At 44.3% G+C, this 15,110-nt stretch overlaps 1 protein-coding gene across 2 annotated transcripts in view; it reads right to left on the bottom strand.

The window, feature by feature from the left end:
- Positions 1 to 13,033, bottom strand: part of COL26A1 (collagen type XXVI alpha 1 chain) — a 452,146-nt gene extending 439,113 nt beyond the window's left edge. For both annotated transcript variants that reach the window (XM_040423518.1, XM_040423519.1), the window contains exon 1: positions 12,768 to 13,033. In XM_040423518.1, coding sequence (XP_040279452.1) covers positions 12,768 to 12,925 — 158 coding nt within the window. In that variant the 5' untranslated portion in view covers positions 12,926 to 13,033. The remainder of the gene's footprint in view (positions 1 to 12,767) is intronic.
- Between the last annotated feature and the right edge of the window lie 2,077 nt (positions 13,034 to 15,110).

Genomic DNA, 15,110 nt, shown 5'->3' with positions numbered 1-15,110 from the left:
CAGCTGCTAATCGACCCAGATACTTCTGGGGGAACCTGCCTGGCATGAACAGGCCTCTAATAACTACAGACAATGCGAAGACAAAGCGTCAAGACAGCTTTGAGCCCAGAAGAGTCGCGAAGTTCATCAAGATACGTCACTAAAGATTTTACTGCATATAACCGCAGTGCTGAGCGCTGAATAAAATTCGGTTTTCGACCGAAATATGTCAATAAAGATTTTACCGCACATAACTGCAGCGCTGAACGCTGAATAAAATTTGTTTTTCGACCAAAATACTTCAATAAAGATTTTACCACATATAACCGCCGCCGACGTGAAGTGACAATGTATTTTTCTTTTTGTAATGAAATAGGCCACTAAACGCTTTCAACACAAATAACCGCTGAAGTGAACTGAGAATATATTTATCTTTTTGTACTGAAATACAAAATAAGGCCATTTTCACACTCGCGTTTGCGTTCAGAGCGGGTCCGTCTGATGTCTGCACAGACGGATCCGCTCCTATAATGCAGACGTTTGGATCCGTTCAGAACGGATCCGTCTGCATTATAGTTTAAAAAAAATTCTAAGTGTGAAAGTAGCCTGAACGGATCCGTCTAGACTTTACATTGAAAGTCAATGGGGGACGGATCCGTTTGAAAATTGAGCCATACTGTGTCAACTTCAAACGGATCCGTCCCCATTGACTTACATTGGAAGTCTGGACGGATCCGCTTGCCTCCGCACGGCCAGGCGGACACCCGAACGCGGCAAGCTGAACGCTGCCAGACTGATGCATTCTGAGCGGATCCGCGTCCACTCAGAATGCATTAGGGCAGTACGGATGGGTTTGGGGCCGCTTGTGAGCCCCTTCAAACGGAGCTCACAAGCGGAGCCCCGAACGCTAGTGTGAAAGTAGCCTTATCCTTTCAGATAATTCAACTGTCTGCATCTGTTCAGAACGGATCCGTTTGTATTATCTTTAACATAGCCAAGACGGATCCATCTTAAACACCACTGAAAGTCAATGGAGGACGGATCCGTTTACTATTGTGCCAGATTGTGTCATAGAAAACAAATCCGTCCCCGTTGACTTACAGCGTTTTGGTGTCCGCCTCAAAAGCGTAATGGAGACGGAACGGAGGCAAACTGAGGCAAACTGATGCATTCTGAGCGGATCCTTTTCCATTCAGAATGCATTAGGACAAAACTGACCCGTTTTGGACCACTTGTGAGAGCCCTGAACAGATCTCGCAAACAGAAAGCCAAAACGCCAGTGTGAAAGTAGCCTAACACATATAACCGCCGCACTGACTGACTGCTACCACTGCTACTTCTGTGAACCCTTGCACCACTACTTCCCGGGTAGGTAGGCTGCTGCGAAGCAGGTGGCCTACCCCGGGCACGTTTGGCTCCCGACCATCACACTGCTGCCACCCTGATGACTCCCAGCCATGCTTTTAACACATATAACCGCCGACGTGAACCGAGAATATATTTATCTTTTTGTACTAAATAGGCCATTAAATGCTTTTAGCAGAAATAAATGCACCAGTGAAGTGCGCATATATTTTTCTTTTTGTACTGAAAAAGGCCACTAAACCCTTTTGCCACAAATAACTGCACCAGTGAAGTGCGTATATTTTTTTCTTTCTGTACTCTTTTAACACATATAACTGCAGAAGTGAACTGCGTATATATTTTTCTTGTTTGAAAAGATATAAGCCACTAAAGGCTTTTCAACATAGCACTTGCACCCCAAGAACAAATTGGTAGAATGACAGATCTGTATAAAGGCTATTTGGATCCCCAAAATATCTTTCCCTGCACTTGTAAATCGCTTTTCTACCACTGTATCTAGCGCCTTCTGACGTGTCTCCTTGCACTAAGATGCTGTGAAATAATTCCTTCATATCCTTTACCTGCACTTATAAATCGTTTTTTCAGTTTTTTTTTCACAATTAGGTTTTTCCAATTGCTGTCCCTAGTGCCTTGTCACGTCTGTTCCTGCACTCAGAACGCTTGAAAATGTCTGACTCTAAGATGGCCACCGTATTTATAGGGCTGTGACATCACAGGGTTGGCTGGCTGCTTATTGGCTGCATGCATGGCATTACGGGTCAGCCTGCCTTCCCAGAGTTCCTTGCCCCATGTCCTCACACGTGTAGCCGCCATTGTAGCTGCCATTTTAGGAAAAATTGTGATTCATTACCATGAAGCGCAAGGAAATTTGCATTCAAATTTTTCCTGAAATTCGGATCAAATATCACTTCGTCAGCTTCGAATTGCTCATCTCTAATTATAATAAAGGATGTTTATGCAAACCAGAAAACCCTTTAAGCCAAGATGGCAGGGCTACTGGAAGTATTCAAAAAGACAAAGAATTGTGGGAAGCAGTGTCATTTTGAGAACTGCCATTCTACCCCTCATTTTGACCATTAGGCCTCTTTCACAGGGGCGTCGCGTGTGAGGGCCGGATAGGATGTGAGTGCGTTGCGGGAGAATCGTGTGATTTTGCCTGCGAGAGCGGTGAGTTTTGTATGCGATTGCGTTGCATTCTTCAGTTTTTTCCGCGTGAGTGCAATGCATTTTGCACGCGCGTGAGCAGGGGCGTAGCTAAAGGCTCATGGGCCCTGGTGCAAGAGTTCAGCTTGGGCCCCCTACTTTGTGGCAAGGGACAGGGAAACACATAGCCTTCATGCCACCTAAGGCAAAAATTGAAACAGCACCCCCCCAATCCAAATTCTTGACCTAACCCCTTCCCTTCAGCCAGAGGTGTAACTTGACCAGCATGTACTTTCTATAATAACAGTGTCCTCTTATATGGCACAAGGGTCTTTGGGCCCCCTCAGGCTCCTGGGCCCGGTAGCGACTGCTACCTCGGCACCCCCTATAGCTACGCCCTTGCGCGTGAGAAAAAACGGAATGTGGTACACAGACCCAAACCCGGACTTCTTCACTGAAGTTCAGGTTTGGATTAGGTATTCTGTAGATTTTAATATTTTCCCTTATAATGCGGTGCTTGGGCTCAGACATGTCCTCCACAGTAGGATATGTTGGCTAATCTCTCAAATCTAAAATCAGTATGAGGGTTTAGTAAGACCGCAGATTGCACCTGTCTTTGAAAAAGTTATTTTGTTTTATTGTTTATCACATCCACACATTTGCTATACTGTGTAGGATGTCTATTGGTGTACTTGTGGTCCACTGCAGGCATCCTCCCTTGTATGCATTTTTGCTGGGGATTGTCATTAGCAGCGGACCACAAGTGCGGGGTCTGCCCCCCCCCCCCCCCCCCCCCGGTATAGATGCACCACTGCATATGGGGTTGAGCACTTCCTGCTTTTTAATACCACGCTAATTTGTAGTTTATATATAGAATTGTTTGGAGGTGTAAAAACTCCTAGTCTGAATGTGCCTTTATTTCCATCTGCAGGAAACATTCTGGTGCACATGTGAGGCCCGGGCTATATCAGCCAGCCTTAGGTGGGGCTTAGAGCTCTCTCCCTCCTCCCATTGTTAGCATGGCTGCATGCTGGAGGTAACCGGGAGTTTGCTGTGAGTCAGACCTTGCGCTCCTGTAATTTGCCCACTGGCTCCTGGTATTGCCCATACAGCACAGGTAGGTTTAGTGTTAGGTCCCGAGCTACTTGAGAAACCTTGGCGCAGTGCTTGGGCTCAGACATGTCCTCCACAGTAGGATAATCTCTCAAATTTAACATCAGTATGAGGTTTTAGTAAGACCGCAGAGTGCACCTGTCTTTGTAAAAGTTATAAGGTCTCTAATGCGCTAATGTAATATCCCCCCCGGTCAATACATTGTACTTTATGTATGAATTACAACAGAAATGTACTCATGGGCTAAATATTCATAAGGAAGTCTTAGTCACACACCAGTCTAAAAGGTCCCCATATACCTTCAAAAGCTATCAGCCAAATGAGCTATCTCTCCCCATTGCCCAAAATAACTATATGCTGGAGAAAAAAAAGATTGGGCACCCAATCTTTTTCTTTCACAACATCATATGTCAGCATAGAGTCGTGAGCTCTCCATATACATTAGATTGTAATCAGACCATACTCTGTGGTTACCTGCCGAAAATATGCTACTAAGAAGTCACATAGTTGTTGAGGTTGGAAAAAGACAAAAGGCCATCAAGTCCAAACTGTAATCCTCCTATATTGATCCACGGAACAAATCCCTGGATCAATTTTCATCTTCCTTTTAAGGAGTTGATGGGCCAAAGGAAAAGGGTGTGTAGAATATGATTTCTATACATTGTCATAAGCTTCAATGTTATTGACCTAAAAACCTAGGAGACATAGGGTAGGCAATATGACTATTTGCCACCTAGATTGCTTCTATCTTAGATACAGCAGATGAGTAGGCATCTCCACGAACTTCATGTGCGTCAAGCTGGGACCAGGAAATGAAGACCAGCGAGAACCCGTTAAGCATCCGAGCAGCAGAGGTGGTGATCAATGAGGTAAGCAATACCTCTGTAATCCATAGGACAGCACCTTAAACCCCTTCCCGACATATGACGTAATAGTACGTCATGGCGGCAGGTGACTTGCCGCATTTTGACGTACTATTACGTCATGGTGATTAGGCAGGTACCGGAGCAGTGCGCGCCAGATCACTGCAAGGGCCCGGCAGTCCCTGATAGCCGGGCCCCTGCTGTATCCGCCGGCATCGCTGTAAAATTTGATGCCTGCGGATTAACCCTTTCTATGCCGCGGTCAGCGCTGACCGCGGCATAGAGGGTGCATGCAGCCGGTGACGGAGATAAGTGACAAGGCAGTCTGATGCCATGCACAGGCTGCCCAATGCCTTGCATGGCATTGGGACCTGCCTTTTACGGGTGCCGAGGAGATCCAGCCTCAGGCTGGGTCTCCTAGGCAACCTGTTAGTGTATTACTCAGTGTAACACTAACAGGCAATGCGTTACAATACAGATATATTGTAATGCATTGCAGAGGGGATCAAACCCTCAAAAGTTGAAGTCCCAGAGTGGGACAGAAATAAAGTTTACAAAAAAAAGTGTTTTTAATAAAAAAAAAATAAAGTTTCAAGTAAAAAACGCCCCTTTCCCTTGATTTTATATAAAACAAATAGAAAAAAAAGGAAAAAACACATATTAGGTATTACCGTGTCCGTAACGACAGGCTCTATAAATATATATATGATTCGCCCCGTCCAATAAACATCATTAAAAAAAATAAAAGCTGTCAAAAAAAGCCATTTTTGTCACCTTACATCACAAAAAGTGCAACCGCAAGTGATCAAAAAGATGTATGTCCCACAAAATAGTACCAATAAAACCATCACCTCATCCCACAAAAAATTAGGCCCTACATAAGAAAATCGCTCAAAAAATAAAAAAAAACTATAGCTCTCAGAACATGGAGACATTAAAACATCTTTTTTTTTTCAAAAATGCTATTATTGTGTTAAAGTGAAATAAATAAAAAAGTATACATATTAGGTATCGCCGCATCCGTAACAACATGCTCTATGAAAATATGACATGACCTAACCCCTCAGCTGAACACCGTAATTTTTTTTTAATAAAAACCGTGCCAAAAAAGCCATTTTTTTGTCACCTAACATCACATAAAGTGCAACACCAAGCGATAAAAAAGGCATATGCCTCCCAAAATAGTACCAATCAAACCGTCACCTCATCCCGCAAAAAATGAGACCCTACCTAAGACAATCGGTCAAAAAATAAAAAAGATATGGCTCTCAGACTAATTTTTTTGGTTTCAAAAATGCTATTATTGTGTAAAACATAGTATACATATTAGGTATTTCCACGTCCATAATGATCTGCTCTATAAAAATGTCACATGACCTTACCCCTCAGGTGAACGCTGTAAAAATAAATAAATAAAAACGGTGCCAAAACAACCAATTGTTTGGTCACCTTGCCCCATAAAGTATAATAATGAATGTTAAAAAAATGTACCCAAAAATTGTACCAATAAAACTGGCACCTTATCCCCTAGTTTCCAAAATTGGGTCACTTTTTGGGAGTTTCTACTGTAGGGGTGCATCAGGGGGGCTTCAAATGGGACATGGCATCAAAAAACCAGTCCAGCAAAATCTACTTTCCAAAAACCATATGGCGCTCCTTTTCTTCTGCGCCCTGCCGTGGGCCCTTACATCAGTTTACGACCACATGTGGGGTGTTTCTGTAAACCGCAGAATCACGGTAATAAATATTGAGCTTTGTTTGGCTGTTAACCCTCGATGTGTTAAAGAAAAAAAAGTGAAATTTTAAAATTTCATCTCCATTTTACTTTAATTCTTGTGGAACACCTAAATGGTTAACAAAGTTTGTAAAATCAGTTTTGAGTAACTTGAGGGGTGTAGTTTCTATAATAGGGTCATTTATATGGGGTTTCCACTATGTAAGCCCCACAAAGTGACTTCAGACCTGAACTGGTCCTTAAAAAGTGAGTTTTGGAAATTTTCTTATTGTATTATTTGTGTCCTATGGACACTATTAGAGATGGCAACTTCGCCGAAGTTCCCCAAGAAATTTGATTTGTTGCAAATTAATTAATCAAAAATCGCTATAAATCAGGTATACTCAGGCCACTCTGCCTTAGGATACAGCCACACGGAGCGGCCGTGCTGTAGGTGGGTTGAGGCCATGCTGCAGTGAAGAACCATGTGGCCAATTAGCCTGCAGCTGCCTTTTAGTTAATAACTAGCAGAAGGACTCGGCTTTGCACGGGTATATTTCATCTACTGTATTTCATTTAATGTTTGTGTGTGTCGTTAAAAGATATCGACAGTATCCACTATAACAGTGACATCTACAGTACCACACCACTTTACCAGTGACCTTCACAGCGGCCTGCCCCTTAACAGTAACGCCCACAGGGCCCTCCCCTTTAACAGTGACCTCCACAGCGGCCGTCCCTTTATTAGTGACCTCCACAGTACCCCGTCTCGTTAACAGTGATTTCCACAATAATCTACCCCCTTAACAGTGACCTCCACAGAGCTCCGTTCCCTTAAAATCTGATCTCCACAACACTAAGCCCCCTTAACAGTGACCTCTACAGCACCATGCCCCTTAACACTGACCTCCATAGCAGACTGTCCCCTTAACTGTGACCTCCACAATGCCCCCATAACAGAGATATCCACAGCGACTGCCCCTTTAACAGTGACCTCCACAGCATCCCGCCCCCTTAACAATGACCTCCACAGCAGCCCGCCACTTTAACAGTGACCTCCACAGCATCCCGTCCCCTTAACAGTGACCTCCACAGCAGCCCGCCAATTTAATAGTGACCTCCACAGCGGCCGCCCCTTTATTAGTGACCTCTACAGTACCCCATCTCCTTAACAGTTATTTCCACAACACCCCGTCCCCTTAACAGTGACCTCTACAGCAATCTGCCACTTAACACTGACCTCCATAGCGGACCGTCCCCTTAACTGTGACAAGTGGCGTAGCTATCAGGAAAGCAGGGGAAGCGACTGCTTCGGGGCCTGAGCTTAGAAGGGGCCCCGGGGCAGTACTGAATGTTTTTTTTAGATCTATAGGCTTCCCCTACCTAGTGCTGTGCTGTACTTTACAGCAGCAGGTACTACATACAGCAGCAGCGCTGGAGCTCCTCCCACGGAAGGTCCTTGCTCAGTGAGGAGGAAAGAGTACAATTGCTGTCTCCTCCTATGGCCGTTCTCACTCTGGGATCCGCAGTACTGGCACAGCACTTGCCAGTTCTGCTTTTTGTTTTCTATTGGCTGGCAGCTTACTATGACACTTGCTGCCAGCCAATAGCAGAGCGTCATGTGATCAAGCCCCACCCCAGCACTAAGCTAGTGCAGAGCAGGCTGGCTGCTCCTGCACACAGAGCTCTATAATGCCTGCCCCCCCTCCTGTGTCCTGTTCTCTGACCCCCCCATAGTAGGTTACTCATTACCCCCTCCACTGCTGTCCCTGGATGGTACAGAGGGGTGATGGCACCTACTTCTCCAGGCTGCCTGTGAGCACTAGACATCAGCTGTCTACAGGAAAGGTAAATTTCTGTGTGTAGAAATAGGTGTATAACTATGTTCATGTGTGTGTGTATATATATATATGTGTATATATATATATATATATATATATATTTATATATGTGATGAGGTCATGTATAAGTGCGTCCATGTATGTGGTGACTGTGTATGAGTGCGTCCATGTAAGTGTTGAGCGCATCTATGTATGTGGTGAGTGCATGTATCAGTGCGCCCATGCATGTGGTGAGCATGTGTATGAGTGCGTCCATGTATGTGGTGAGCGTATGTATGAGTACGTCCATGTATGTGATGAGCGCATGTATGAGTATGTCCATGTATGTGGTGAGTGTGTGTATGAGTGCGCCCATGTATGTGGTGAGTGCATGTATGAGTGCGTCCATGCATGTGGTGAGCATGTGTATGAGTGCGTCCATGTATGTGGTGAGCGTATGTATGAGTATGTCCATGTATGTGATGAGCGCATGTATGAGTGTGTCCATGTATGTGGTGAGTGTGTGTATGAGTGCGCCCATGTATGTGGTGAGTGCATGTATGAGTGCGCCCATGTATGTGGTGAGTGCATGTATGAGCGCGTCCATGCATGTGGTGAGCATGTGTATGAGTGCGTCCATGCATGTGGTGAGCATGTGTATGTGTGCGTCCATGTATGTGGTGAGCGTATGTATGAGTGCGTCCATGTATGTGGTGAGCGTATGCATGAGTGTGTCCATGTATGTGGTGTGTTTATGAGTGCATCCATGTATGTGGTGACTGCATGTATGAGTGCGTCCATGTATGTGGTGAGCGTATATATGAGTGCGTCCATGTATGTTGCTGTGGGGCCCAGTCAGTTCTAGCTGCACCCCTGACTGTGTCCATCACAGCTGCCTGCCCCTAGGGTGGCCAGAGGTCAAGTTTTAGGCCAGACAGTCCGGCTTTCAGACTCCCTGTCCTCCGCCTGGTGCAGGGCCTGGACGGACACAGGAATGTCCTTTTGAACAGCTCACTCTCAGACAGCAGCACTGTGCTGTCTGGGCGTGAGCTGCAGAGAGAAAGTCACCCTCTCTCCCACCTCTGCAGCTGGCAGAAGTTGATTTTTACCCTAATTTTTTCAATCCCTGTCAGCTGTGGAGTGGGGGGGGGCGTGGTCTAACAGGGTCAGGGGTGTGGCTTAGCGGGACCTGAGGGCAGGGTTTTTAAGTCTGTCTTTTGAGGGTGCTCTGCTCCCTTAACAGTGTCATCCACAGAGCCCTGCCCCTTTAAAGCTGACCTACAGCAGTGAAGAAAAATGGCTGGGTTGTTATGGAAACCTGGTGTAAAACTGTGTATATGTGGGGACTAAGAGCCTGCGAGCTTCTATTGGCTGATAAGGGTCATGTGACCAGGCTTCTGTTGGCTAATGCATTTTTTTAAAATATCTCAGGAACGGTACGTGCTAGAGAGCTGAGACCCGGTCTAAAACCTTCTGGACACCTGATGTACTTCTCTCTGCATCTTGCTGACTTTTCTAGGACATGGAGACTTTGAAGGATGATTTAGTGAAGTAAAGCCATCAAAAGATGAGGATGGTCATTAAGACCTGGCCCCACTACGGGGCGCAGACTGGATGGTATTGGTTGGGCACTAGAATAATAAAGGCTTCTTCTATTAATCATTTTCAATAACACTGTCCCTATCCCTTCGCCACATCTCTCCCTATGCTCAGCTCACAGGACAATGGCACCAGATGAGGCTTTTATAGGGCTGTGACATCACAGGGGATAGCTACCTGCGGATTGGGTGGCTGCACGGCATTATGGGTAATCTTGCATTACCGGACTTGTCTCCTCTACGCCTAGTTTCGTTCTGTAACACGTGCAGCCACCATTTTAGACACAGAGAAATTCGGATTCGTTGTGAATTGAAGTTTTCCTAAACTTCAGACTAAATTCTGCTTCGAATGCTTCTCTTCACTCAACACTAGACACTATGATTGCTGTTTTTAACGAATTCAATAAAGGTCAAGTTTTATCCTATCTGAAGTGCTGGATCGTTGTGGATATACGTTTGAAGATATGGACAGAGCTGTGCTGGATCCTGTGCACCCCTGGGAGGCGATTGACTTTTCTAGGTTATTTGATAGGCACACAACTATATGTACACAAAAGTACTAGTAAAGTAAGGTAAACTAAGGCTATGTCTTTATAGCGTTTTTGGTCTCCGACATATTTGTCTAAAGAAATCCCTGCCCAGATGACAAACACATTCATAGGGTCCCAGAGTCTTCTTCTGGCATACGCTCAGGAGGTAAGCACCTGTCTACGTTTTTTTCAACTGTACTGAAAAGTGCAGTCGACTCCATTTTTCAGCACAGAGGCTTTCCACTAGTTAATGCATACCGCCCAATATACATGTTCTCCGGGAGACTTATGCAGCTCAATGGTATGCAGTTGCATATGTTGAGGTTTTACATTCAGCACATATGGTGGGACATTTCTCCTGAACATAAAGCCGAAACTTGACCCAAAATATTATACGATAACCTTATTTTTAAGGATGTCCTAACTGCTTATTTCTTTATGTTAGTTTTAAGTTTCTGTCTTGTGAATCCCACATTATGTTGTAGATCTATGCACAATAAATGCGCAAGATTATCAGTAGAGATGAGCAAATTTATGAAAAGTTTGATTTGGCGGATTCGCCGAATAAAAATAAAAAAATTCACTTTGTGACGAATTACTTTGTCACGAAGCGCATTTTTTTGTAAGTAGCGGGTGCAATGACAGGGAGCTGCGATAGCGCCGCCCCCCGCCATTGTAGCCCTCAGATGCCGCGTTCATACATGATTGCGGCATCGGAGTGTAAAAACTGTGTGAAATTGGCATAAAAAAAATATGAATTGAAACTTACCGCCTCCATTTGCTCGCGACGGGCCGGCTGCTGCCATCTTGCTTGAAGATCTGGAGCGAAATCTCACGTGGTGCAAGATTACGTAGCCACGCGCGCGATTTCGGCCGAGGTCTCCATCAAGATGGCGGCTGGTGGACCGTCACGAGCAAATGGAGGAGGTAAGTATGAATTTTTTAGTTTTTTACACTATTTCGCTAACACGAAGCACAAGGAAATTCAGCTTCGAGGCGATCTTTGTGGGATTCGATTCACTCATCTCTAATTATCAGCCATTGAGGATTGTGGGCTGCCGGGTTGTAGGTATCTAAACATATTAAATCTGTGCCACGTACTAAAGTGTGCTGTGATGTGACATACTTATCTAGTACATACAGACGTTTCTCTATAAAACATAAGATGAAAGATGTCTTGCAGCAAGTTATCTTAGCACAAGCTCTTTGTTCTAACAGCGGCTGTGATAGCAATAATCTGCATTGGTCTAGTAAGTGAATTCAACTTCTTCTTTCTTTTTTTTACATAAGTTGTAAAACTCTTAAATATGTTAAAAGCTATAAACAATGTCAAAGACCCCACAAAATTAAGAACAGGTCACAGACCTATGCATTTGGTGGAAACAGAAGATGCTGCACATCCTGCGACAACACTCCCCTCTAGAGGCCGGATGGAGAACTAGTGTGAACCAGATGTTGGATGCAGCGTTCTCACTTCTTTGCTTTCAGAACTGTGAAGTTCATGCGGGTTCATTGTCCCTTTTTGCTGCACATGTATGACAGTTTTGGAATAGTGTACCAATCACTGGTGAAACTTTGGGTCAGCGGAGCAACTGCAACTGCATCATTATATGCAAAACTGGAGGCAAAGTGTCAACTGTATCATGGGTTTATGTATGTGTCTTCTCAAACACGTTGTCACGTCAGGCTCTAATTTTTCTAAGGATTTGATTGGTTGGTATCCACACTCATCTTCTCATCTTTATACATACCCGTCAGGTTCTCGCACAAGTCCTGCTATTGGACGTTCTATAGCTTTTTTGTGTTTTTAAAAAAATAAATATTACCTAATACAGTGTTTCCCAACCAGTGTGCCTCCAGCTGTTTCAAAACTACAACTCCCAGCATAACCGCACAGCCAAAGGCTGTCCGGGCATGCTGGGAGTTGTAGTTTTGCAACAGCTGGAGGCACACTGGTTGGGAAACACTGACCTAATAGATCTGAATATTGTCTCTATTACATTTTTTGTCCCTAAGAATGATCTTTGGCAACACCAATGTCTACTTACATTCAACTGGCCATATGGGTAGGCGTAGAGTGATCTGGACCCAAGGGCATGATACATCAAGGACCTAGTGTCAACCACCACAGCTATGATACAACTGATTTCAATTAATGAAATGCATTTGAAGAGCACTTAATCATTAAGTGGAGCTCTAGCTGATCAAGATGCTGTGGTCCACTCTGCTCAAGGACAGTGCCTTGAATGCTCCAATGGTCAGTTAGCATCTACACGAATGAGAATACAAACTGATGCTTGGGCTCCATGTACATGTCTTTAGGTTCATCGGGATATCATTTGGTTAGAGAACCCCTTTAAGTACCCCATATTTACAGAATGATCCAGATAATAGAATATATGTTTGCCTAGCTCTTTGTAGGTGAAAGCTTTTTCCTTAGCATGCTACACACTATGTACAATTAGGTGAAATGTTGCAGTTTTTAGTGTTGTTTATGATTTCAATTCCATGCAGATAAATAAATCTAATTGCAGTAAATGCAACATTTTCCAAGTGGTCGTATGCATTTTGTAATGTATGAAAAACGTTCACGAAGTGTTTCTGTCTAGCAGGAGTATATTCACATGTTCTATCACACTTACCTGCGATTTGAGTAACCTGCACTTGCGGATGCTGAATTTTGGTCAGGGTAGTTGTGCTGCAGAGTGGATGCTGGGAACTGATACAAGAATCCAGTTCCCCAGGTAAATCCTAACAAACTGGAAACCCAGAGCAGTACAAGAAGATATCTCATTTTCATAAATGGGGGGGTAATAATTCCAATATGAGAAAGCAATGAACAAATCCAGTGCCAAGGAGGCTCTATAGTAGAGGGGCTGTGCAGAGCTGGACTGAGCACACAGGAACTGGTTGCTCAAGGCATTCTCTGAACGAAAGTCCTTTAAATTTGGTAACGTTTGCTACAGTCATTGAAAAGGGGGCTGTGACATCCAAGCTCTGCACATTACCAGCACCACCTAGTGGTTATTCTGTAGAATGTTCTCTTCTAACCATCAAGGGTTCTTCAAATGAACAGACATAGAGGGAAGTACAAATACAAGTTATATTGAATTTCTCCCCACAAAACTACATATCAAACTGCTCAGCTCCTCCTGATCTATAACATGCTGCCTTTAGCTCAGACATCATGTTCAACATGACAGGTTCCCTTTAAATGATATGGCTAATTGGCAGCATAAATATGCTTTCATTGATTGCCAAGCTGGCTGGATATACCATTTTATTCATTTTTGATGATTTATGACCCAATGTACAGTGTCTTGGTGTTAACATCTGATGTGATGTGCTCTTCTCTCTTTGCTAATACTTTGGTCTATTTTAACACAAATGTATTTAGCATTAAATAATGCTAAAGTCTAGGGCTACACGGACAATAAGTCGCGCAACAAAGAAGTAACAACTATACTGCGACATTTATGTTGCGTGACATTTTTTGTAACGACAGTCAATGGTGGAGCATTGCAACATGCTGCGACTGTGACACGACAGTCGCACAAAAAATCCGTGGTGTATGTCGCAATGTGACACCATAGGCTGTCATTACAATAAATGCGGCACGACATTGGTGCGACAGAGTCACGTGACACATGTCACCATGTAGCCCTAGCCTAAATAATGCTAAATACATTTGTGTTAAAATAGACCAAATTATTAGCAAAGAGAGAAGAGCACATCACATCAGATGTGGACACCAAGACACTGTACATTGGGTCATAAATCATCAAAAAATAATAAAATGATATATCCAGCCAGCTTATGAAAGCATATTTATGCTGCTTTTTAGCACATTGAACATGGTGTCTGAGCTAAAGGCACCATCTTACAGAGCAGGAGGAGCTGAGCAGATTGATATGTAGTTTTGTGGGGAAAAATTCAATATAACTTGTATTTGTACTTCCCTCTATGTACAGAGACAGCTGTCAATCACTGATAGGACCGCCTCCATGACTTCAAAGCCCAGAATGAGCAGGAATTTTAATGAATAAATGACAAGTTATGTGGAATCTTTTTATACAAAACTACATATCAGTCTGCTCAGCTTCTCCTGCTATATAACCTGCTGCCTGCAGATTAATTTGCATTTTCATTGTGACAGGTTCCCTTTAAACCACCCCATCGTATAACCAAAACAGCTTTGACCCATCAAGACATGGACCCCAGAGGTCCTCTGAATGTGTCCTGTGATATCCAAAGTTAGCAGTAGATCCATTTAGTCCTGTAAGTTGTGAGGTGCAACCTCAATAGATCAGACTTGATTTTCCAGTAGGTCCCATAGATGCTTAATACCATTCAGATCTGGGACAATTGGGGGCCGACCAACACCTTGAACTAATATTTCTTAAGCCATTCCTGAAAATGTTTTCAATGTGAAGGGGCACATTATCCTGCTGAAAGAGGCAACTGCCGTTAGGGAATACAGCTGCTAAGAAGGGGGGGGGGGGGGGGGGGGACATGTCAAAGTAAAATCCACATGAATGCCAGGAGGACCTAAGGTTTCTCAGCAGACCATTGCCCAGAGCATCACACTGCCTTCACTGGATTGTTTTCTTCCCATAGTGCACAGGTGAGCGACACATGCACCCGGCTGTATATATGATGCAAATGAAAATGTGATTCGTCAGAGCAGGACACCTTCTTCCATTGCTCCATGGTCAAGTTCTGATGCTCATGTGCCAGTAGCCCCCTTTATGTGCCAGTAGCCCCCTTATGTGCCAGTAGCCCCCTTATCATGTGCCAATAGCCCCCCATGTGCCAGCAGCCCCCCTTATGTGCCAGTAGCCCCCCTATGTGTCAGTAGCCCCCCTTATCTGCCAGTAGCCCCATATCATGTGCCAATAGCCCCCTTATGTGCCAGTAGCCCCCTCATCATGTGCCAATAGCCCCCCCCATGTGCCAGTAGCCCCCCTTATGTGCCAGTAGTCGTC

The sequence above is a fragment of the Bufo bufo genome, chromosome 3 (assembly GCF_905171765.1).
Source record: "Bufo bufo chromosome 3, aBufBuf1.1, whole genome shotgun sequence".
NCBI lineage: Eukaryota > Metazoa > Chordata > Amphibia > Anura > Bufonidae > Bufo > Bufo bufo.
The sequence above is the reverse complement of the archived record's forward strand: the minus strand, read 5'-3'. Positions and strand labels throughout refer to the sequence as shown.